The sequence below is a fragment of the Chelonoidis abingdonii genome, chromosome 5 (genome assembly GCF_003597395.2).
Source record: "Chelonoidis abingdonii isolate Lonesome George chromosome 5, CheloAbing_2.0, whole genome shotgun sequence".
Taxonomy (NCBI): Eukaryota; Metazoa; Chordata; order Testudines; family Testudinidae; genus Chelonoidis; species Chelonoidis abingdonii.
Window position 1 is genome coordinate 56,235,165 of NC_133773.1, and position 26,051 is coordinate 56,261,215.

The 26,051-nt window shown below is 45.2% G+C and overlaps 2 protein-coding genes across 2 annotated transcripts in view; both read right to left on the bottom strand.

The window, feature by feature from the left end:
* The window catches only part of LOC116829532 (FRAS1-related extracellular matrix protein 2), a gene marked incomplete at its 5' end in the record, with an annotated part of 63,537 nt that extends 39,781 nt beyond the window's left edge, over positions 1 to 23,756 (bottom strand). Inside the window, 13 exon segments of the mRNA XM_075066732.1 lie at positions 7,783 to 8,034; positions 17,249 to 17,338; positions 19,430 to 20,162; positions 20,164 to 20,946; positions 20,949 to 22,057; positions 22,060 to 22,345; positions 22,384 to 22,526; positions 22,529 to 22,621; positions 22,624 to 22,947; positions 22,950 to 23,427; positions 23,429 to 23,478; positions 23,481 to 23,516; positions 23,519 to 23,756. Coding sequence (XP_074922833.1) covers positions 7,783 to 8,034; positions 17,249 to 17,338; positions 19,430 to 20,162; positions 20,164 to 20,946; positions 20,949 to 22,057; positions 22,060 to 22,345; positions 22,384 to 22,526; positions 22,529 to 22,621; positions 22,624 to 22,947; positions 22,950 to 23,427; positions 23,429 to 23,478; positions 23,481 to 23,516; positions 23,519 to 23,756 — 4,615 coding nt within the window.
* Positions 23,757 to 23,761: 5 nt separating this feature from the next.
* LOC142045743 (FRAS1-related extracellular matrix protein 3-like) lies at positions 23,762 to 24,316 on the bottom strand (the record flags this gene model as incomplete). Its single annotated transcript, XM_075066733.1, has 1 exon — positions 23,762 to 24,316. A coding segment is annotated over one exon (555 nt), but the record flags the coding sequence as incomplete, so codon positions are not given.
* Between the last annotated feature and the right edge of the window lie 1,735 nt (positions 24,317 to 26,051).

The following is a 26,051-nucleotide window of genomic DNA, read 5'->3' on the forward strand; positions in this document are numbered from 1 at the left end:
TCACAAAGTACACTTGTCATTGTGCAATGTATTATAGTCCCTAGAAGGACAGCTAATAAGCTCTGCAATTTCTCTTCTCTTCTCTTCCTCCCCACCAAAAAAGAGATTGCCCCAGATACTGGACTTCTTCGAAATTAGCCTGGTTCATTTGCTCTATTGACATAGAAACTGGCTTTCAAATACCATATGTCCATTTTCTCACAAGTGGCTTAACAGGTTTTGAAATATGAATGATAAATTCCTTTAAAATTTCAAGAGATCAAGCAATTTAACTTTCTTGCAGTCCAAGATAACTGCCTCGAGCTAAGCCTTCAAATGTCAGGCTCGGTGGTGCAAGTAGAAATCATTTCTTGCCTGTACACTGCACTCATGGGAGGGACACATGACCTCCCCATGTGACCCACCAACACCACTCCTCCCCACCCCACGCCCAGCCTGGGCCCCCAGTGCTCTCCCAGTCCCCTCCCCATGATCCATATCCATCCCATGCTACCTTGGTGGGGAGGCTCAGTCCTCCTCCCACTGCACCAGAGACTTATGCTGTACAGACCCCAGGAATGATGACTCAGGAGAGGCAGCTGGTGGAAGGCTGGGGGCTGGCTCCTCCTGTGTCTTTTTGGTACACCGTACCACCCTACTTGTATCTTACCAGTATGGCGTACTATGCCACCCTACTTGCACCACTGGTCAGGCTCCTTAACTAAGAGAAGAATAGCATTTTCTTTTTTTAATGCACATGTTGTGTCTACAAATACACGTACTACAAACTCATTACAACTTAAGGGATCAACACTGCTTCCATTGAAAATGAGCCTATAGTTTGGAAACAGGACAATGAAAATTTGATGACCTGTTCACTGCATTGTTCTTCCTCTCCTGATGCTTTCTACTGCTTGTCATCTCCATTGTAAAACCTTGTCTTAAATAGAATTGTAAGCTTTTTGGGACCGGCTCATACATGTGAAGTGCCTACTGCAATTAGAAAATGATCTAGATTGGGACTTCTGAGCCTAAGTCTAACAACAATGAAAAACAAAAATACGTATTAAAATACTGTTCTTAATTTCTAATATTTGTGATTACTGTAAGTTTCTAAAGGACAAGTAACTATGTACTTCTCATAATTCAAATGAATTTGTTTTTCATGCAATCACAGTATGTCTCAAGAGAATAGTTCCTTGTGTTCATGTACATACTGTGTGTCCTTAGAACAGACTTGGAATTTATAGCATTATCAGTATGATGTCAGTTTGCGAATGTCTTTTAATCTAGATACACTTGTTCTCCTAGAAGTAGCAGACATACATAGTCAGTAGACTATGAAACAGACATGACCTTAAGGAACACGACACTTGTCATGCCTCAATTATTACAGGGCTTTAAGCACTTGTCTCTGAAACATAATCATCTCTCACTATGTTGACCTAAACATACTGCCAGTACCCTCTATACTGTTGATCTTAAAAATAACTGGAGAGGAACAGTAGCCTATCTAACATATCCTTTCATCTGTCTTCAGGGCCGGTGCAAGGAAGTTTCGTGCCCTAGGCGAAACTTCCACCTTGCGCCCGCCCCCCAACCCTGCAGCAGCTCCTCGCCCTGAAGTGTGCCCCCCGCCCCCGCGGAAGCTCCCCACCCCCTGGCCCGAGGAGTCCTGTGGTACCTCCCCACCCCAACTCACCTCTGCTCCGCGTCCTCCCCTAGCACGCTGTCCTGCTCTAATTCTCCTCCCAGGCTTGCGGTGCCAAACAGCTGATTGGTGCCGCAAGCCTGGGAGGTGGGAGAAGTGAAGCCAGCACTGCCACAGTGGAACCCCTGGGCGGCCCGGTGGCACGCTGACCCAGGCATGATGTGGCAGTTTGTTAGAAATTTTGGTGGTGCCCAGAACCTGCCCCCCAACTCCACCCCACGTTCCTAAAGGCTCTGCGGTGCGAGGGGTTGGGACTCTGGGTTACAGGTCCTGAGCTGGGGATTAGGGTGCAGGAGGGGTGCAGGCTTTGGGATGGAGTTTGGCGTGCTGGTGCAGGCTTCTGGGCTTGTTGGCAGGAGGTGAGTGTGCAGGAGGGGGTGAGGGGTGCAGGAGGGAGCTGAAGGGGTGCAGCCTTTGGATGGAAGTTTGGGTGCAGGCTGGGGGTGGGGTTTGGGAAACGGGTGAGGGTGCCAGGCTCTGGGAAGGAGTTTGGGGGTGGAAAGGAGTGTTGTGGAAAGGGAGGTGGTGCAACGCTCGGGAGGGAGTGCATGCTCTGGGAGGAGTTTGGGATAGGAAGGGAGGCAGGGGGATGAGGTTGGGGCTGAGGATGAGGGATCATGAAGCAGGATTGGGCTCAGGGCTAGGGCAGAGGGCTGGGGTGTGGGATGAGGGCTGGGGGCTGAGGATGAGGGGTTCATTGATGTGGGTGCTCAGGGCTGAGACAGGGATTAGGTGCAGGGAGAATGAGGGTGGGACTGAGATGAGGGGTTCTATGCTGCAGGGGGGCTAGGCTGGGGGAAGAACATTAGGGTGCAGGGGAGAGGGGCTGAGGTTGGGCTGAGAGAAGGGTTCATGATGCGGGGGTGCTCAGGGCTGGGGAAGAGCCATTAGGGATGCAGGGGATGACGATTGGGGCTGAGGATGAGGGATTCAATGATGTGGGGGGCTCAGGGTCTTGCATGTCAGAGGATTAGGGTGTGGGGGGCTGAGGGGTTTGGGGTGTTGGACAGGCTCAGGGTGAGGGCAGAAGCACAGGGTAAGGGCAGCCTGCCCTGCCAGTAGGAGATGGGGGGCACTACGACCCTGGGGCAGCAGACAGCAGTTCTGCCGGGAGCCGCTCTACTCCAGCAACAGAAGTAGGCAGGGGAGAGACGCTGCGCTGCTTTCTGTGAGGCACTGACGTGGCGGGGCGTGGGGGGAGGAGACCTGCGGGGGCCGGGGCCCGATCCAGGCAGGGCCAGGGGAGAGACCCAGCTCCAAATATTGCTGGAGCAGGGCCCCCGGCCCTGAATATTGCTGGTGCTCGAGCACCGCAAACATATAGAACCTGCCCCCTATAAACCCTGGGCTGCTGGCTGCCGTGGCGGCGCACTGACCCAGGGGACACCCTGGGCTGCCCGCTCGATCCCAGCAGCAGCGGCCGCTTAACCACTTAAAAAAAATTGGGGGGGGGCGCTGCTTTTTGGCGCCCCCAAATCTTGGCGCCCTAGGCAACCGCCTAGTCCGCCTAAATGGTTGCACCGGCCCTGTCTGTCTTGATAACAGATAACAGGGAGCTAGATTCCCAACTGAGTTAAATCCACATGCTTTTTGTAAAATTATAACTGTGAAGCCAAACCAAACCAGTAACAAATCTACTCCACCAGATCATTTTATTTGGCCTGCTGGTAGGGTTGCCCCTAGAATTTATGTATTTATTCATTTTAAGATTGAGCCAAGGCACTGAGGGAGGTCTTTTAGTACAGCTGCTGCTGAGTCATACTGCTTGGCTTGGCTCTGCTTTCCATCAATACTGGCTCCAACTCTGCTTCACAGCACCCAAGTCCAGTGATTGCCTCCCCACTGGCTGATTGGCTCTTCGCTCCCAAACAATCAGGTTCTGGCCAGGCCTCACCTAGCAGTGTTGCTATGGTACCTTCAAGCTGCCCATTCATGATCTAGATTACAATCTCAGTGACACTGAGGTAATCCAGAGCAATCCTATGGAAGAAAATGGTTTTATGGAGGGAACACACTTCCCTATGGTTCGTGAGAAAGCCCTTGCAAATCAGATCCCATGTTACACCAGTGGTACTTACAAATCCTGCAAAATCTGGTTAGTTAAATTACCATAACACATAGCTAATTCTGGCCTGGGGAAATTACTGCTGAGCCAAAGCTTTCAGTGACACTGATTATGAAGACAAAGAAAGGGAACACCGCACAGCATTGGAACTGGGGAGAGCAATGAGCCTAAGCTGTTCTGCCATATTAGCATTCATTCATTGCCAGTGTACTGAAGCCACAAACTCTCAGCTCAGATCAGGATGGCAAACAGCACCTACAGACCATAGTGCTCAATCCCATGGGAGTTATGATCTACTGTGTTTCCTTACAATAAAGTATGCTATGGTTCTACCTTAGAGCTACAGGGCCAGATTTTGGCCTTTTTGCACTGCTCTGATGGCACAAATGGGTCATAAATCTGTCAGCAATAGAAACCTGGAGATTCTCCTTGATATGGGTGCGGGTCCTTACAAGAAAACACAATGTAGAGCAGTTTGCCTGGTTCACTGCATGTGATGTCGCCATCTAGTGGCTGTCCACAGAAAGCAACAGTAGTACTTTAGTACAGTTAACAAGGCCCTGTGATTTGGTACCAAAATTGCTAGACTGATCCCCGGGGATGACTGTGGAATCTGTATGAGTAAGAGGCAGTGGTTTGTTACACTGATTTTAGTTTACAGATAACTCTAAACAGAAGAATCAAGAAAGTATGTTGGTCTTAAAACTCTACAACAAGCCATTTGACTCTGGGATCACACAGACCTAAACCAAGAAATAGACAGGATAGCATTTTTCTCCAGGATTTAGTTTGTATGGCCTTGCCATATAATCCCTGTAATGGCGCATTCCCCATTTACCAAGGAAGGTTATGTTAATTCTTATGGGGGAATAGGATGAAACTCTACCTTTCTTGTTTGTCCCCAATGACCTGATCAAAGAGACTCCCTAGTTTTAATGACCATGATTTTTTAAAAGAAAATTCTTTGCATATGTCCCCTAAACATGCCTGGGGAGAATTTTCAAAGATAAACGTATTTGGATTTTAAACAGCTGATGTTAAGTCAAAGGGAGTAAAGAGATCCCAGCCAAAGTAGTTTATCTTGAAATGCAGTGGATAAAGAAAGAAAGCAACTCTAACAAAGGAGGTCATTCAAGTTTTTTTATCCTCTTCTTTCCTATCCATTTCCGTTCCTGCCAATAAAGAAACTATCAGTTTAATTACTAACCACTTAGTTACATAAAGTAGAATGGCTTCTAAGCGAACTAATAACCTGTACTGATGGGCATGAATTGCCATAAACAAACCATTCATTCAAAATCCATATCTTAGTTTTCAAAAAGGCCTATAAAAGTGTTTGCTCAGGGCAAACAACCTGGCATTCCCTTAACTACTGAAAAAACAAAGTTATGGTCCTGAAACCTGTTCTATATGTGATGCTACTCAGGCACTACCAAAGAGCTGATGAAGTTTTCTGCTTACTTATAAAATTATAAATTGTTTGCACCTCATTCTTCAAAGCTCATTATTGAACAACTGGTTCCTTTGTTTGGTTACACATAGTTAGACAGCATGGTCCCACACAGTATGAAAAAGATACAGAACCTAGAGTTTACTAGGATATGATCAAGGGCCTGTTACAAAACCTCATTGTCTACTTGTATGTTGAGAACCTAGATCAAGGGACTGGCATTTTGTCTTGACTACCTGTTTCTGCTACTTCTTTAATATTTGAACAAACAGTTTCCTTTCCTTAAATGCTACCTGTGATGTTACTGGTATGTGAAGTACTAATTAGCTTTAGATATCCTTATCCTTTAAACCTTTTCATCTGTTGAGTTATATCAAACTGATGCCCATGGAGGTTTCACATGAGTCCCAAGACCTAATTATGAGCTCTCTCTAGGTATTTATAACACATATAAGATGTTAATACAGGTACAAAGTAGCATAATGAAGGCTCCGATCCTGCAACAACACTGGCAGGCAGAGCCCTGCATCTCTGTAGAGTCCCACTGACTTCACCTGCACATGCTGTTGCAGGATTGAAGCCTAGGAGAAGTGACAGAAAAGTCTAGTTTATTGAAATAATATTTCTACAAACAATTACAGGTCTCTCTCGTTATAAAACTCTTCATTTCAAGGAACCACTTCATATATGCCTCTTAACTCCATTCAAATTCATTTCAAGCTCTAACATTCACTCCATTATAACATGCAAAATACATTTGTATTCCAAGCAAAGATGCGTCAAAACTAGAACCTCAGCTCTGAAACCCTTCAGAATCTGAAGGAGTGCATGACAGGATATGAATCAGCTCCTGTGATGTTGGTTCCATGTCAGAACTAAAACCTGAAGGGGCCAATGTTTGGAAGCAGCCAAAAATTCCACAAGATTTTGGTTCAAGATGGGGAAAAATATCATGGAATCTGGTGATCTCATAAGATTTTTGAGACTGGGCAGAAATCTCAGTGGAGCTACTTGCAAGATACTAGTGCTGTCTTGTACCCACGCTAAACCTAACATGGATATGTGTCTGAACACCATCTCTAAACCTTTTCTCTAGTCCCAGTACTAGACTTACAGAAAGGGAATACTTCCTCAAACTATTGCACTGGTGTTTGAATGGCTGACATTTACCTCAGCTACACCATCTTTACTGTTAGAAAAGATTTTCTGTAAGACATTGTTTAGTTTGTTAAAGGTGCCATGTAAATATTTAAATAGCACTAAATGCGGTAATAAAACTTTTCTACAAACACTTATAATTTTTACTGCTAACATCTGAATTCACTTTCTTTTTGTTGCAAGGAGAAAGCTTAGGTTGCATACCCTGTGTGGCTCTGTGACTGTCACTGACATGTTGAAGCTCTAGAAATTCTTATGTCGATCAGCCCCTTAGTTCAAGGCTCTAGTGATCAAATATCCCTCTTAGTGCTGACACATTTGATAATGGACTATTCGATAACCCAAACCTGTTCCATTAAGCATTTTGAGAAGTGTAAAGCAACAGACACAAGAAATAAAACCCAACACTTTGTTTCTTTAATTTCAGGAATCCTCTGGAAAGAAATCTTTTTTAAAAAAAACCCAAAAACCTAATTCTTTGGGTTTGATCATGCACAGGGATGTGGTTAGTTAGTACACTAGCCTGTTGCCTCTAAAGATCAAGGTTAAAATCCTGTTTCTATCACAAGTGAAAAACTGTTTTATAGTCAAAGCCTAAACCATAAAGACTGTCCTTATAAAACCTCTGCCTAAAACAGCACAATTAGATTCTGATCAAAAAAGGACTGGATTAGCATGGATAGTGAAGATTAGTATTGAAATACATCCGATAAAATATGTAGCTATAATACATAGCTCGTCCTTTGCTGTCTTTGTATCGTATTACCAAATCCTGAACCAAATTCTTTTTCTTTCTTTCTTACCATCTCATAAAAACACACAACATCCATATCTTCCCAATAAAGTGATTAAACTAAACATATCAGGGTACAGTGTGTCATAAAATAAACGAGCCATTCCAGCTGCCTACTATCTACTTCTAATCTTCAACTTCACCTAACAATATACAGTAAAAATTCTATCCAGGGCATGGTACTTCAGAGAAAAAAGTCTAATGCTAGATATGGATTGCATTCCAAAAACTAGACTAACCCTACATCTGTGCAAAATATTCAAAATGAGCATAGACTTGTACCTCAGTGATACAATAGCCAGTCTAATCTGATAGATCAATCCTTGGCTAATAAAATTGCAAGACTACTCCTAGACAAGGAATAAAATTCAGCGTAATCCTGGACTCTTTACTTCAGTAAGAAAATAGCTAGTGTAAACCCAGATCTATGATTCAGATAACCATTTGATCCTAAACCTACATTTCAATAGAACAAGCAGTTACTCCTAGGTCTATGCCCTTGTATCATAAAATTGTTTAATCTTAGCTCTGTGTGATGGAAAAATATGGTGGAAAAAAAAGGCACCTAGCACAATAAGATCTACAAGGGAAAATCCTACAGAACAAAACTACTTCTGCCTACTCACCATTCTCTGTGCTAGCCAGGATTACCACTTTGGTGCTAGAAAATTTAGCACCGATTTGCCCACCAGTCGGCATGTTCAGTGTGACACTGAAGGTCTCATCTTCCTCATACAAGGAATCATCAATAATGATGATGTGACAGGTTCTCTCTCTCTCATCCTTATCAAAGTGGATGATGCTGGTATGATCTTCAGGGCAGGAGATGTAGTCAGAACAGGATAACACAGTGGAGGGATTTGTGTCTGTGGCAGAGCCTACATTGGGGGTGAGAGAGAGAGAAAATGAATGAAAGGGAATCAGAATATTGAGGATAAACCAGTCCTTCCACGCTGCAACACAACAAAAAATGGTTTAAATGTATTTTATGCTCGTCCTGAAGTATAAATATATTAAAAGCAATTACTTAAACACAGGTAAAAATTTGTTGAGTTCTCACAATTAACTGCATAAAGTGTTAATATATTTCACGTCTTGAGTAATATGCATGGAATAATGGGTAGCTACTTGCATTTTTATTCCTGTGTGTGTGTTATCAGAAGAGTAAAAAACACACCTTTTGCTTCTCGAAGTTACGTTTTTTTAAGCTATTAAAACTCATTTGACACAACAGTGAACAAATGCATTCCCTTTGAAAAGTACTTTTAAGTTGCAGCATTGCTTTTTAAACCAACATCTATGGGTCAGATCCTGCAGCTCTTATTTACGCGTGACCATGACTTCAGTGGACTTCTTCAAGCATAGATGAGAGCAGATTTTGGCCTATAACATATTAAACATTACTTCTGATCTCTGTTATACATGATACTCAAATACTGGGATGTCAAGAGTGTATATGCAAAAATTAATATATTGTAATGAAATAAATCAACTATTTCTTTCTGTCCTGGCAGAAGACGACAATTTCATTTTATCTTCAAGTTGAGAAATCACACAGGTTCTCTGCCTGCAAATGGTGCCTAGAATGGACCCCACACACACTGCTGAAAGGTGATGATCAGTAGACAAATCTACATCTTGACAAATCTTCATAAATCCTTTTGCTCATCAGAACTGCTACATTTTTACTATGAACAAATTCTTTAAGGATCGACCTTGTATTGCACACCCAGAATGCTCACTGAAGTTTAAGATCAGGACCTCAGTAAAACAAATGGTAGGAATTCAGACTCAACTTCCATCTCGTGGTAATTACTAGGACATAAAAATCACTCCGGCTTACAAATATATTTACTTAATCTAAACACTGTGAGCCAAAATTTAAGACTGAGATGCCTAAAGTGAGACAACTAAATCTATATTAAACACCTTAAGTAGCTGGCTGATTCTCCAGAGGGCTGAACAAACTCATCTTGCAGTGACACCATGGTCCCCAATGTGCAGACTGTGGTCTTTCATGTGTCACATGGGTACATGTAAGTGAGACTTTCAGGGATAGGAATGCATTAGGATAAAAAAAATAACAGTGAAGTGGAGACTGCCACATTTAGGGCTTTGGATAAAACTCTGTTTTACTTGCAACCAGTTTGCTGGCCACATAGAACAACATAGCAATTAGGTAATTGACGGACTATTTGGGTAAAATGGCCAGTACTGCTAAGGCCAGACAGATTGACAACCCACAGGGATGCAAAGTCCTAAATCACTCAGTGAGATCATTTGTACCCCAGGATACCACAAAAGATGGAGGGAGGGGAATGCTAGTAAAGCCCTGCAAATCTCTCCTAAGGGAACAAATGAGCTTTGAGACCTTGACTTTCTAAAGATTCCTGCCAGTCACAGAGGCTTTCTGACTTTGACAGCCAAGGTAAGGAGCAAACTTTAAACAGACTTTCTGAACTAGAAGTTAAAAAGGAAAAAAGGCTACACAATTGAGAATGAGCTTCCATTTTTCCTGCTCAGAGAGCAGGCAGAATGTTGATATCACAGGCTTTGATTAGCTGATAGAGGACTTCTTTCTACATGAAAAAGAGTCATCAAAATCTCCACATTTCACTGCTCAGACTAAATGCCAGCATCTATCTAAGCATAGTTTCATTTATTAATGGTCATTGCCTTATCTTTATGAAATCTGGTCCCCAAGTACATTTTATTTTTCATCATCAGATAGTTTTCTGGTATATATTATAATAGGCAGCATTTTGCCCTCCGCTGTCATCTTCCTTTTTCAATTTATAGTAAATTCAACAATAATCAGCTACGACAGACAGATCCAGAGATTACAGCATTATCCTGAGTGCATTGTGTATGTAGGTAAATTCTGTTGGGAAATTTAAGATTTAAAAACAAAGAATCCCTCTGGGATATAAATCTAATTCTCAGTGCTCTGCCTGTATTCATGAAAGTAATTCAATATGTATTATCATCAAATTAGGAATGAGCACAATTCCAGGAAGTTGCAGCTGGAAGTCCCTGAACTTTTGGGGAAGCTGGGATCTGGGTCTGCATTTTGCAGCTGTCATCTACCCTTATAGGATATGTCTACATTGCAGCTGGGAACAAGGCTCCCTGCCCAAGGAGACAGACTCGCAGTAGCTTGGCTTGAGCTAGGGCACTAAAAATAGAAGAGTGGCCTTTCTGGCACTGGTAGAGGCTCAGGCTAGCCACCTGAACTCAGACCCAGGGGACTGGGTGAGCGTGAGCTAGGATGCTAACCTGAGCATCTGCTGGTGCTGCTACACTCACACTATTTTTAGCGTGTTAGCAAAACAGCCTGTCTGCTCAGGCTGGGAGGCAGTGGTAGGGTGACCAGATGTCCCAATTTACAGGGACAGTCCTGATTTTGGGGTCTTTTTCTTCTATAGGCTCTTATTACCCCCCCATCCTGATTTTTCATACTTGCTGTCTGGTCACCCTAGGAGGCACATTTCCAGCTGCAGCACAGATATACATGTAAATGACCCATCCAAAAATCTGGATCTCAATTTAGGGAAAGTTTGAATCAAAATCTGGATCTGATCTTTGCAGCTCAGGCCCATCTCTTCATAAAATATCCTATCTAATGAAGTAGGGTAATAAGTCTGTTAAAAAGTATTATGTTTTAAAGTACTGAGGAAAACGTAATTTGTGGAATGTTCTATGTCCATTACCTACAGGAAAGAGAAGTGGAAATCAATGCCTTTGGTGTGACAATTTTGAAATATAAATTCCTATTACAGTATCATCTTAGATTAGATGATGTTTCATATACAGTAAAAGGATTAGGGATGCTGTATGGTCCCAAGGTCACTGAAGTCAGTCAGAGATCACTCATACCTAAAATTAGGCACATTCTAAACTATCTTGCTGAATCAGGACCTATACCATCAACAAAGAATGTGTAGTGAAATGTTTTCAACTAGAAGTTTTGTTGGTATTTCTGCTTCCCCTAATTCTACTGTGAAGCTGTTGCTAAAGAAAAGCTGAATGGCACGGTAGAGATTTGACCATCCTTCTGCTTCACTAGAAAAGGAGAAAGGAAAATGCCTATTTGAGTGTAATTATGAAGGGATTATGACACCGTTCTCCAATAAATCCACTATTTGGCCCCTGTATATATATTTGAGCAGTGATACAAGCTGCCTGAATCTCTCTCATTCTCTCTCTTCTTTTTAAAAGAAACTTCCAAAATGCTGCCTGCCTCTGACCGAGTCTTATTAACCAACCGTAATTTCTCAGGATGTTTGAGACATTAACAGTGGTGAGGAATATAGGTTTTACTATATTCTGTGAAAAGGCTCCACGTCTTTGGCTTCTCCTCCCCTCTCCCGCCACAAACTGATGTATTCTTCCCCTCATGGAGGTAAAACTACTTTCTCCTTTCATTGGGAAGCTCATCCAATGATAAAGAGCTTGTCCATCAATGAAGAACTTTTTATTTTTAGAAAAAGCAAATACGTAAAGAAAGAAATTTATATAAATGTAGTGGTTGATTTTTTTCAAGAAAAGAAACAACATAAAAGTATGTGACTGACCCCTGGGGGAAACCCCCACTTCACAAAGATTTAGACAAACAGATAAAATCTGTGTGTCATATACTACCTATAAATGTCTTACTAACACTGAGAATAACTCTCCAGATTATGAAAGAATTTCTCCTCAACAAACCATATGCCTTTGCTTTTTGACCATCTAGCTGAGGTTACCAGGACAGTGATTTCACTTTCTTTTCAGCATTCATCCAAACTCCTGGGTATTCAATTAGCTTCCTTCATTTATAGCACAATATGCAGGGGTAAAAATTTGTCAGTTTTTGTCTTTCCACACTGCAGGAGAGAAAATTCTCACTCCAGCAGTCAAATAAAGGGCCAAACTGCATCTTTCCCTCACATGGAAAACCCATGAGAGGTTCAGAGGGGCCAAAACACTTTGTCAGGTTCACCTCACAGAATCTTTTTCCCCTCAGTGAGAGAAATTTGGGGGTTCATGTAGGATAAAAGTATGTTGTCTGAATCCCAGATTCCCTGGATCCATGGAGAAGGGAACCCCAGTCTTGTGAAATCCTAGTCTGTGTTTGTCTTCTGCCTGTCCAATGCAACATGGCTCCCAGAAGCCATATTATTGTAAAGTAATCGTGTGCAACACTGGATCTGATCCTGTGAGGTGCAGAGTGCCCTTAACTCTACTAGGAGCAAAGCTGCTGAGTATCTTCCAAGATCAGACTGACAGATTATACAAGCTTGGATAAAACAGTTCTGATCTCCCTCTTTCATGTAGTCTACATACACTGAGATACTAAAAGAATATTGCATTTTACAATATAAATGCGAGAGCTACATCTATGCAGTAAATTTGAATCACTTTAAATCACCATATCTGCATGTGCAAATGTATCAGTGACTGAATCGTGGACAGTCCTGCCTAATACTTGGATCAACAGTCCTGCCTACCAGTTAGAGCTGAATCCAGATGGGGCAGGTCCAAGCGAAGCCAAAGGTGGTAGCTGGGAGTCAAAGAGAAAAGCCTATACCAAAGGTGTTTCAGTTTGAAGGTGGAGCTGAGCGTCTGAGCTGGGAGTCAGAGGTCAGGAAGGAGCTTGGGGCTGGAGCAGGAGCATATACAGGCTGGGGCTGGGGCACAGGAGAAAGGCTAGAGGCAGTGGAAGCAGGTACAGGACCAAGTGCAGCTGCAGGCAAGGAATGTGTTGAGCAGCCACTGGCCTGCTGCTGCTACTGAGCTTAAGTATCAGCCTGTAGACTCCAGCAGCCAATTAGGTGGCACAGTCAGACAGCTTCACTCATTGGCTTGCTACAAGACTGGATCTGCTGCAGGCTGGCTCCTGACAAAACACCATTGAGAAAGCTCCATGGCAAAAGTTAGTGAAGCTAAAGCAATCTAATCTCTGTAACACGGCTATAGACCAGTGTAATATTTACATCTTGTCATGAGACCCCACAGCTGGGCTGACATACTTAACCTCTGAAAGTTCAACAGGCTCCTCCTTCCCAACAGCCGACATGCTTCACAAACACAAACCTATTTGCCGTAATGGATCTATAAATCTTTCAGTATGTGCAGAAACCAGAAAGTGTTTCCTAAAAGCAAAAAAACCCAACAACTCTCTTTATATATGCTGTTCACAACCTCTCCCACTATGGTCTGTATAATCTGAGTAAGAAGGTGTCCTTTATCATAGGAGGGGTTGGTAGCACAATCTATTATTAAGGTTGTCCAAAGTATGTCCCATTATAAGAATCTATTTTCAGTTTATAACTTTGACAAACTACAGACAATAGTCTCTTTCATGAGACAACCCTGATTCATCCCCAAAGCAGGTCTATCCTGTGCACTGAGTGAAGCAGGGGTTCTGTGAAAAAAATAATCCATGGTGATGTAATTAAAGACTATATCATAACATATACACACAAAGGGGCTGAATTATGGTTACATAGGAAACTTTAATTCAGGCATTTCCTATCTTTTGAGTGCTTGATTTTAAAACCTGAAGAATGTTAATTTAAATGTAGGTTTTTGTGTTTAGAAAGAGGTATGTTGTGTGGTTTAACACACAGTCAACTGTATTTGGTAAGGTGCAGTTCTTAAGACTTCAACAGGTTTGTTTTAAGGACTAAAATGAAACCACTGTGAGACTATAGCTATTATGACCTGATACACATGAAATAAGGGCATAACTGTCCCCTTAGATCCCTTGTACTATAGGTATTGTTTATGAACGTTCACTCAAATATCTTACAGATGAACTGCCAAGTTAAAATGAAAAATGCAAGCTAAGGCCCCTATCTTACAAATTACTGTGGTTGGTGGACACCTTTACCCACACGGTCCCACCAAAACCAAATAGGGCTCCACGAAGGAACAGAGGTCTGCCTACATTGAGGCCACGTCTACACTACGGGATAATATCAAATTAGCTAAAATCGGTTTTATAAAACTGATATTATAAATTCGATTTCATGCGGCCACACTAGGCACAGTAATTCGGCGTTGTGCGTCCATGGTCCGAGGCTAACGTCAATTTCTGAAGCGTTGCATTGTGGGTAGCTCTTCCGTAGCTATCCCATAGTTCCCACAGTCTCCCCCGCCCCTTGGAATTCTGGGTTGAATCATTATTGTCGCGGGTGGTTCTGGGTAAATGTCGTCAGTCATTCCTTCCTCCGGGAAAACATCAGCTGACAATCCTTTCGCGCCGTTTTTCCCTGGATTGCCCTGGCAGATGCCATAGCACGGCAACCATGGAGCCTGTTCAGCTTTTTTTTTTTCCGGCACTGTATGTGTACTGGATGCCGCGGACAGAGAGGCGATACTCCAGCGCTACACAGCAGCATTCACTTGCTTTTGCAATGATAGCAGAGATGGTTACCGGTCGTTCTGTACCGTCTACTGCCGGAGAAAACTGGCAATGAGATGACGGTTATCTCTCCCCCTCTGTACTGTCCGCTGCTATCATGAGTGCCCCTGGCTGAAATCGGCCGGGGGCGCAACGCAAAAGCAAAATTGGGATTGACTCACTTGGGACTGAGTCAATCCCTCCCTTATGGTTTCTAAAAATAGAGTCAGTCCTGCCTAGAATAAGGGGCAAGTGTATTAGAGGACAATTGTATCAGAGAGCACAGCTGCTCTGTGTCAGTATTCACAGGGGGTGCCCCTGCAACAACCCCACCCGTTGCTTCCCTCCTCCCCCAACCTTCCTGGGCTACCGTGGCAGTGTCCCGCCCATTTGTGTCATGAAGTAATAAAGAATGCAGGAATAAGAAACACTGAGTTTTTAGTGACATAAAATGAGGGGGAGGCAGCCTCCCGGTGCTATGATAGTCCAGGCAGGACATTAAGCGGTGTGGGGGAGAGGAGCCCAGCATGCCGCTGCTATGACAGTCCAGGCAGTACAGAATCTTTTCTTTACACATGAAAGGGAGGGGGCTGATTGAAGCTCAGCCCCCAGTTGTTATGATGAAGACGGTTACCAGCCGTTCTGTAACATCTACTGGGAGTGACCAGGAATCATTCCTGTTCTGTTTTTAGCCAGGCGCCCCCCCGGGCTGGCCTCATCTCAGGCCAACATGTTAGATATTGAACCATTATCAAGCATTGGCGCTCGGGTTCATAAGGACCATTACCAGTCCTACTGCACCGTCTGCCACCGGAGAGGGGAGAGGAGCGAATACTGCGCTTCACTGCTGCAGCATAGCGTCTACCAGCAGCATTCAGTAGACATAGGGTGACACTGAAAGAAGTCAAGAAATGATTTCTTTCCCTTTTCTTTCACGTGGTGGGGGAGGGGGGGCGGAACTGAGGAGCTATTCCCTGAACCACGCCAGACACTGTGTTTGAACCTACAGACATTGGGAGCTCAGCCAAGAATGCAAATACTTTTCAGAGACTGCTGTGGACTGTGGGATAGCTGGAGTCCTCAGTACCCCCTCCATCCATGAGCGTCCATTTGAGTCTCTGGCTTCCCGTTACGCTTGTCACGCAGCGCTGTGTATCCTGGAGATTTTTTTTCAAACGCTTTGGCATTTCGTGTTCTGTAACGGAGCTCTGATACAACAGATTTGTCTCCCCATACAGCGATCAGATCTAGTATCTCCCGTACGGTCCATGCTGGAGCTCTTTTTGGATTTGAGACTGCATCGCCACCCGTGCTGATCAGAGCTCCACGCTGGGCAAACAGGAAATGTAATTCAAAAGTTCGCGGGGCTTTTCCTGTTTACCTGCCCGCTGCATCCGAGTTCAGATTGCTGTCCAGAGCGGTCAGTGGTGCACTGTGGGATACCGCCCGGAGGCCAATAACGTCGATTTCCGTCCACACTAACCGTAATCCGATATGTTAATATCGAATTTAGCGCTACTCCTCTCGTCGGGGTGGAGTACAGAAATCGATTTAAAGGGCCCTTTATATCGATATAAAGGGCGTTGTAGTGTGGACGGGTACAGCGTTAAATTGATTTAACGCTCTTTAAATCGATTTAAACGCGTAGTGTAGACCAGGCCTGAGATAACTGAAAGATCAGGGCCATAGGGGCTAATTGTGTCCAGGGCTGGCTCTAGTCATTTCGCTGCCCCAAGCACAGTGGCATGCCACGGGGGCCGTTCTGCCACTCGCCGGTCCTGCGGCTCCGGTGGATCTCCCGCAGGCATCCCTGTGGAAGGTCCGCCGGTCCCGCGGCTCCGGTGGACCTCCTGCAGGCATGCCTGCAGATGTTCCACCGGAGCCGCGGGACTGGCGGACCCTCCGCAGGGATGCCTGCGGGAGATCCACCAGAGCCGCCTGCCGTCCTGCTGGCAACCGGCAGAACGCCACCCACGGCATGCCGCCTCAAGCACGCACTTGGGCCTGGAGCCGGCCCTGATTGTGTCAGCCATGCTACCAAATTATTCACTCTGGGTTGTCCTCAGCTAAGCAGAGAGCACCAGAGGATTTTACAATCACTGAAAAGAATATTTTGAAATGTAAGCTACAATGTATTTCAGAGCTGTATTGCCTGGCCTGTGGCATGGTCAGCGGGACATTTAGCATACATTTCTGGGTTTCTATATCTTGTAAATTAATTTCTGAAGTACACTGATTGTATTAACTTTTGATCTGAGCATGGTCTCAAGCTGCACAAACATGGTCTCTCTGCTGACACTATTAACAAGGACCACCTATAGTAAGATTACGTTTTTGTAATACGCTTGGCTGAACACAAGGAACTGGATTAGAACCAACAACAGTTTTCCATAGAACAGCAATCATATGTTAACAGCTTCTACTCACTACTGAACTGTGGCAAGATTTGAATTAGTAACACCATGGTGAAAGATTTTGTAACTCATTACGAATTTCTTAAACCATTTAGTTTGCCTTAGCAATTTACATTAATTTTAACATTATATATTTAGTAAGTGATTTATCCATTATCTCTGTATAAAACTGCACATAAAACTCATGAACGTGCAGTAAAATAGAGTGAAGTATTTTATTAATTCCAATATCAATACTACTCTGTTGCTGGATCTCATTTTAAGGTATAGTACATATAAGTATAACCTTACCATTGTCTTCAATGGAAAAGTAGAAGATGTCACTGGTAGAACTATCACCCTGTTTCAAGACATAGCTGATCTTCATTTCATCAATATCAGCTGATAAAAGAAACATGCTAGTGAATCACCAAAGCATTTTACTGCAGAACATAACACTTACCAATACATTTTGAACTTTAGCATTTTAATTCAATAAACAATACTTGATAATCGTCCCATAAATTATTGTTTTTGAAGAATACTACTTTAACATTGTCTTAGACAAAGAAAAAGCCAGTTTTAGAAGATGTATCACTTTAAATTGCATAAACAAGAACTCAAACTCTGTTGCGGTAGCATTAGTTCCTACCATGGTCCTTGCTCTGCAATGAAGCAGTAATTAACCGGATTACTAGTTAAAAGTTAAAAAACTAACTTATGTTGTGTTTTAATCTGTTCTTTAATATATTTATTTAAAAAAGTTTAAATTAATTGCAAATCTAGTTTTCAGAAACCCTTCACCAACATTAGAATGAGAATGACGACGCTACACCTAAATTATATACTGGGGAGTAAAACTTGATCCCGGTAGTTTTGTGCTTTAAGAAAAAAAAAAAAAGAAACCTGTAACACACAAAGCTATTCCAAATGTCTGGGTATAAGATGAAATAGTGGGAACTGTGGGAATTTTAATTAATTTTACTTTACACTGTGACTATTTCTGAACTTACTAAAAGTCTGAATCAAATCTCATTAACAATCTTTTACTTTTGCTTCTTCACACACAAGAAATAAGTTGACAGTTTGAGTTTTACGTGAACACTCTTCATGCGTCTTAAAATACCTATTTCTTCATGCCCAACTCAGCAATGCAAATGTCCTGGATCTTATGCTACCCTGCCATATGTGGGTGTTAACTCCTGTGGACTTCAATAGCAGTGGCACCTGCTTGCCTTATGTTGATTTCAGTACTTTTAGTGAATTGAAATCAATCTTTACAGGTGTGGAACATTCCCAGCTGAATTGTAAACAATTTTTACTATATTAGAGCCTGAAATATTAACTGAAAGATTTTTAAGTATAGTGATTTGCAACCTAATAGCTTTTTCTTCTTTTTCTAAATCTAGAAACAAAAAGGTGGCTGCCTTCCCCCTTTTACCTTTGTCCCCACCTTTCGGTCAGGAATCTACCCATGGGAGGTGGAACAGAGGTCTAGAGTAAAAACACTTGTGGGGCCAAATTAAGACTTGATTTTCCCCCTGTAAGAGATGAGTAACTCCACATTGCTATCAATGGAAATTACTTGTGTCCTGTGGCAGGGTCCCAGATCAGACTTTGACATATCATCAGTAAGTCGCCAAACATTTTCAACCCCATTTTTACAGATATTGAAACCAAAGCACAGGAACTTGGAATGACTTCTCATAGCTTACACAGCAAGACAGGAATAGAGGCTAGGGCTAAAATTTTCTAACGTATTTCTGTGATTTTGGCTCTCAAGTCCCAGTTTCAAATGTGATTTAGGCATCCCTTTCAAATATCATTGAAAGTCAATACGGCATGGGCTCCTAAATCCCATAAAGTATGTCTACACAGCCCATGGAAACAAACCAGCAGCAAGCCTCCCAGTCTGGGTCAACAGATTCAAGTTTGCAGGGTTCATGCTAGTACTCTAAAAATAGCTACATAGACACCACATTGAACTTGCAGCTCAGGTTCTGAAACCAACTCCCATCTCTAGGTTTAGCGCTCCAGCTCCAGCTCCAGCCCAAGCTGCAACTTCAAAGTGCTGCCTACACAGCTAGCTTTAGAGCACTAGGGTGAATCCCACAATCCTGAGTCTGTTAATCCAGGCTCACAGCATGGGCTGTGTAGAGATACCCACAGCTGCTTTTGAAAATTTTACCCTATGCCTCCTGATGCATTGTACCAGGACCTAACCATTAGACCACGTTAGGGATGTTATCAAGTCTTGAGAGAACTTTAGGTTAAGTGTTGGCAGTAAAACAAGCCTTTCAGCTTCCTTTTAAAATGTATTTATTTGTAATTTCAAAGCTACCCATGTACCTTGTAAATGGTTTAAGTTTGTGTCATTATTTTTAAAAGACAATCCAGTTTAACTTTAAATTACCTCATAAGCGAGCAAGTGAATTGTCTAAGGTATAGTTTTGGATCTAAAGGCTGTAAATTAATAAATCCATTAGCACCAACCTTGTGTAAATGTGTTAATGCTCTCATTTTCAAGGCCAATATTAATGATGAATCCATGCTCTAGGCCATCTGTGATTTTGTACTTCAGCAATTTGTGTGGGCTGTCTCGGTCTTCTGCCTTCAGTGACTTGCTGGTGATCAAGAAACCCAAGCATCCAGTTGGAAGGTTTCTCAGAGTTGGGGCACCTTTGTTCACCACTAACTGTGGCACCCCATTGTCCAGGGGATTGATCTGGATCTTCAACAGCTGGGGTTGATGAGTCTCCAGGATAGTATCAGGGAAAATGTAAAAGTCTGTGTGGGTCCCATCAGTCACAGTGAACGATAAACTATCCTGGCTGGTTTCTGTGCCATCATGTCTATAGCTAATCAGATTCTCATTCAAATCTAGTTTGGTGAAGCTGGTCACAGGATAGCTGCTGTTACATAAAATCTGGCCATGGACAGGGACCTGGGTAACCATGAAAAGGAGCAAATGGTCAGGGGTGTCCTGATCTTCCACAGTCAACTCAAAGGGGGGAATCAGTTTGGTCTTCCCTTCCTCAACCACAAGGTCATTGATAGTCAGAATTGGCTTTTTATTGTCCACATCCATAATGGAGACCCTGAAGGTGTGGAAGACCGTATTATAGCCATCTGTCACTTCAAACTCAAAGCTGTCCATCTTCACTTCATCCTCTGCAGTGTGCATATAGTAAATCTTATTGCCAGCTAGCTGGAGCAGAGAGAAGGAAGGAAGCAACAGGCACCCCAGGATTGTCCGAGATCTCTAAGTGTCCTCATCTAGGGGCCTGGGTGATGCTGAAGCGCAGGTTCTCATCAGGGCTGTTAATGTCACTAGTGCTGAGCAGGTCAGTTGTGAGCATCACCTTCCCACCCTCTTTCAGAGTTACCCCTTTGTTAATCACCTCACGGAAGACTATGTCAATGCTGCTGATGGTAATATAAAAGTATATGTCTATCAAAGGGTTAATGCCATCAGTGACATCAAATTTAAGCAGGTCACGGACCCCTTGTTGGCCAATATGAGCATAACGGATAAAACCCTGGTCTATATCATCCTGGGTGAAGTTCATACCCACTGTAATGTTCCCTAATGGCTCCCCGTGTTTGCTCAGATACTGCAGAAGACCCTGCCTGGGTGCCAAGCGGATGATGTAGGTGAGGTTCCTGTTCTCTGAATCTATGTCTGTGGCTTTAAGGTCTCTGTTAGTGATGACCTTGGATTCACCGATCTCTATCTCCTGCCCATCATTGATAGTCATCCTAGGGGTCTCATCATCCACAAGGATCACCATGATCAACACTTTCTGTTCCACTGTGTGCTGGCCATCACTTAGCTGGACTTTGAAGCTGACCTCTTTAATCTCTGAGTCATCATGCTCATAGACAATGCTGGAGGCCTCCTGGATCTCCTCCAGTGTGAAGTTGCGGATGGGTATGGCGCCAGACGTCAGCTGCTGCACAATTCGCCCATGGTTGGGGGGAACACTGATGAAGAAGACGTGCAGGTGGTCTGGAGGGGAAGATCAGCATTGGCACCATTGAGAATGGGTGTGTCAATAACCAGACTCATTCCCTCCAGCACCACAAATGCATGCACAAACAGCTCAGGCTTTTCATCATTGGTAGGGGTGATGATAATAATCGGGAAGAAGTGGTGTGGGGAGACATTGACGCCATTGGAGCAGCAGAAAGTGAATTTGTCCTCTGAGGGCTCCAACTCTTTGTGGATGCTCTGAACATAGCTGATATGTCCCAGATGAACATCTTTGATGGAGAAGGCACTAATGGCAGTGCCAGCCCTAGACTTTTCAGACCCAGGAGCTGGAGAGATGTTCTCCAGGTATCCAGAAGTGGACTGAACTGTGATGGTGCATAAAATGTCATCCATGGGAGTATCCACATCCTCCGTATCCAGCTGCTGCTGAGTCAGAGCTTTCTTCCCTCCCTCTGAGACAATGAACAGCTCGGGCCCCACAATCACCTTAGGTGCAATGCTGTCCACAGGCAGCATAGTCACAGACACACACACCCCTTGTACTGTGCTGCCTCCCACCACCCATTCATGGTACAGGTCAGAGATGGTCAGATTGAAAGAGTCATACCTCTTCTTCAGGCCAATCTCTCCACCAGTGTGAGCATAGACTACTGTTCCACTGATAAAGTCTTGCTGGGTGAATCTCTCCATGGGCACCCGATTTACCAGGATGTCACCCAGCTTGGGTGGATCCCTCACAAAGAAAGGCAGTGACAGATCATCAGTATCCTCATCTGTGCCCTGGAGAAGAGAAGTAGTGATCTCAGTGACATCATTTTCTTGCACATCAATAGAGGGTCCCAGCAGTTCATTACCACCAGGTAGAGTGATACTAGCCCTTTCATTGTCCACTGGCTGCACAGCGATCCCAACAGTGATTGGCACATGGTGAATGCCATCACTCACTTCCAGTTGATAGGAGTCATTAGTGGACTCATCATCACTGTGCTGGTAGGATATACGCCCACTGGCAATATCACCTAGCAGGAAAGATTCTCCCTGGACTATAAGCCCCTCCAGGTAGCAAAGGTGGCCATGCTGGGGTGCCTAGTTTAAGATGGATATAATTTGATCTGTGTCTGTGTCCGGTCAGTGGCATCCAACTGACTGCTGGTGAGAAGGAAGTTGCTCTCCTCGAGCACAGTGAAACCCATGTTGGTGATCTGGGGTGGCTGATTGTCCACTGGCTGCAGGAAGAGAGTGAAAGTCCCTAGCACAGTGTTGCTCGCCGAGTCCTTTATACTGTAGTTAAATTGCACCACCCTTGGGGTGATACCCAGCTCCTGGTCAGGCAGCCGGTATGCCACCTTCTGATGGTTCACCTGGGCTTGGGTGAACTGAGTAATGGACACCAGAGGGTTGTCAGCCAGCACAATCTCTTCAGCCAGCACAATCTCTACAGCCAGTACAGTACAGGGTGGTTCTCATCTATGTCAGCTGGGGGTGTAAGCAGGGTGTATTTCAACTCGCTGTCATCTGTGCCAAGGTCAGCATAGCGCAGACAGCACTTTTTGAAGTGGGTCACCTGGTACTCCAAGACTGTCATCGTAAGCTGGTGCCTGGGTACAGTTCCGGGGGCATACTGTCTACTGGTTGCACTTTGATGGTGAACACTTGCTCCCCAGACTGGTTAGGGGGCTCACTGTCATCCTAAGGCGGAACAGAAAGTGGTCCATCACAGGACTGGTGCTATGGGGTCCTGTGTGCCTGTAGAACAGCCTTCCATCCAGGATGTCTTGCTGCAGACATTCGCTCACCGCCTTCTCATACACACCCTCACTTTCCACAAAGCACTAGGAGGAGGAAGCACCACCAGCCTCCTCCACGTCCTCTTCACTCTCAAAGGATGCCGGTGGCTCTGCCTGGCACAGGAGCAGCTCACCCAGGTGCTGGGAGCGTAAGATGTGGGTAGATTCCTCAGTGTCTTCCTGAAGTATAAAGCGAATAGTCGACTCTTCAGAATCAATGTCAGTGGCATGAGAACAAAGGGCAAGAGCTGGACAGCTTGGCGCTCTCTCGGCACCAGCCCGGTGTTGACATTGAGCAGGGGTGGCTGGTCATCAACAGGGGCAATGATGATGGGGAAAAGAAACTCTACTTGGTGCTGCTCGTACTCCATGTGGAACACAGTGTTGTCACTGTAGCTGTGCTCGCTTCCATAGTGCTGGTAAACAACCTGCCCAGCCTCCAGCTCGGCTGCTGTGAAGTACTTGCGGCTGGGTGGTGCACCCAGTACCCTGAGCTCACCATGTCGCAGGCCCCGTGTCACCCAGACCTTCACCTCGCTCAGATAGTCCTCATCGCTTATCTCCAGAGTGCCAGACAGAGGCCTTGACTGGCCCTCAAAGAGCATCAGCTGCGGTCTGTCGCCTTGGCTGAAGGTAGCCACTGGGGCCAGCATGTTCATGGGCTTCACCACCACCATGAAGGCGAAGGGCTTCAAAGAGGCATCCTCAAGAGTCCAACACCTTCATTTCCAGCTAGAAGATGCACCCCTGGTCTGAGTCCACGTGGGCGGCTGGTAGGTGATCTTCAGTTCCCTCAGCTCCGCTGGGTGAAGGAGATGAGCGGTGGGTTGGGCTCGTCGATGCTGAGTAGGTAGCCCCGGAGTCGGAGATCCTCACCTTCCCGCCCGCTGGGGCTGGGCCAGGGCATGGTAAGGCTGAAGAGCAGCAGGTCCGGGGGGCTCTCCAGGTCCTCGGCGGCCAGCATGTCGGGGGTCAGGGCGGTGAGCACGAACTGCTGCACCTCGGCCACCAGCAGCGCCCCGAAGTCCAGGGCACGGGGGCGCCGCGGTCCGACAGGGGCCGCACGGTGAGGCGGCAGCGGCCCTCTGGGAAGCCCAGCACGGTGCCGTCCAGGGGCGGGCTGAGCCCCAGCCGCGACTCCACCTCCAGCGGCAGGTGACGGCGGAGCAGGCGCGGCGGTTGCACCAGCACCTCCACCGGCAGCGCCAGGGGCAGGAGGCGCGGGCGGCGGGGCGAGCCCGAGCGCCGCTGGAGGCGCAGGCGGTAACGGCCGGTGCTGGGGGCGCCGTAGTGGGTGTAGTGGCCTTGGCCGAAGCGGCAGGGGAAGCGCCGCGGGGAGAGGGCGCCGGGGCTGGGCGGGCCCGGCTCTTCGCTCTCCAGCGCCGATAGCTCGCACGTCTCCCCCAGCGGCACGCGGATCGCCGGGTCCAGCACCACGGAGCGGCCGCAGGGCACCCGTAGCCCCCCGCCGGCCACCAGCAGCCCGGGCGCGCCGCCGCCGAGTCCCGGGGGCAAGAGGAGGGGAAGCGGGGACGGGTCCTGCTGCGCTTCTTGCCCAGCCGCCAGGCTGCACAGCAACGCCGCGGCCAGCAGCACCGGCAGCAGGGGGGGCAGAGCGAATCACTAGCCATAGCCCCCTGGAAGCGCGGCTGTTGCGGCTCCGCGGCAAGGTGCACTGGCCGCCTCCTCTTCTCGTAGCTGGGCGAGTGGTGCGCTCTGTTCTGCCCCAGGCGGCTGCAGGCACTAAAGAGAAGAGGGGGGGGGCGGCAGTTCCTAGCACCGCCCCAGAGCAGCCTGATACAGCCCACCCGGGGACCCAGCGCCTGCCCTACAGCCTAGAGGAGATGAAGAAAGCAACTCCTGGACAAAGTATCTCAGCTCTCAGGAGAGGGGGAGACAGGAACCCTCCCCCCAGGCTCTGATTTTTTCCACTACAGGGACCCACTCGTCTTTTCTGGGACTGCAGTGACTTCAGCTGACTAGGGCTCCAGTGCCCCCACGAATGGCTCTAGTTTAATGTGTACCCCTCCAGGGCACAAAGCCTTCAGTTTATGCTCTGACATACTCATCTCTCACCTCACATAAAATGGTTTATCCTAACACTAGGAACCACAGCTTCTCCGTGCTTCCTTGAATCAGCTTTAAGAGCCAGGGGCTGCCCTCTGTTTAAACGCAATGTCTCTGCCTTTACACAGGTGTCATTGAGAGCAGCATGGGGCTTTTTAGCTCTTCTTTCAATCAACTAACTATAGAGCTGTACTGTGGTAAGACTAATACTAAGCTCTTACACAATTAGTTTCAGGTGTGGCGCTTCAGCTTGTTGAGTGCTGTCCCAACTGGGGAAAGTGACACTGAACCTGCTTCAAATCCCTTATTATCATAAAAGCAGCAAAGAGAGCTGTGGCACCTTATAGACTAACAGACGTTTTGGAGCATGAGCTTCTGTGGGTGAATACCCACTTCATTAGATGTACCCAGAAAAGCTCATGCTCCAAAACGTCTGTTAGTCTATAAGGTGCCACAGACTTAGTCTGGATCTGTAAAAGCAGCAATCACGGCTACCCCTCTGATACTTATTACCATAAACATCTTTCTCTGACTCTCCAAAGGTGTTTAAGGAACAGGAGGGCAGTTGCTCCTTTCCTAGTTTGGTTATCAAGTTCCCTGGGGTGTATATTCAGAAGCAAAGTTTTGAGTTTACTGCAGAAAGTTTGTGTTATCTTTTACTTAGTATCTGTTCTGCCAAACAAACACTAGCAAATCCACATGAGACAAGGCTGAGATTTTCAAACTATAGCACTGGGGAGAGAAGAGGAAGGCTTGAGAAACTAATTTACTGAATGCCTATTCTTATAGACACAACAAGGAGCTTACCTAAACTTATAAGATGACAAAACTATTAATTGTATACCAATATTTACAGAAAAGGCAAATTAAAGATCCACCATGAATATAATTGTTTTTTTTAAACAAACAAGCGAAAACAAACATGCATTTAGGGATCATTTATATTATAACATTCGGTGCTCAGTTTTGCTTAATTATTAAAATGGAAATAATTGTAAAATCATATTTATCTTTTACACTTTATTCTGTTTTACTGTTTGCAGTTTGGCTAGTGAAAATCGCCTGGCCAGTGTTACATTTTCAGTATGTTTCTTGGTGAAGATGGAAAGTGAAAGTATGTACCAGCTCAATGCTAGGGAAAAGGAATGTTTATTTAAATCAATTTCTATTGGAATAAAACAGTCTCCATTTTTTAAAAAAAAGCACATTTAATTTTTTGACTAGATTTATCCTAATGCTACTCTGGTATAGGGAGAAGAGTATAAAA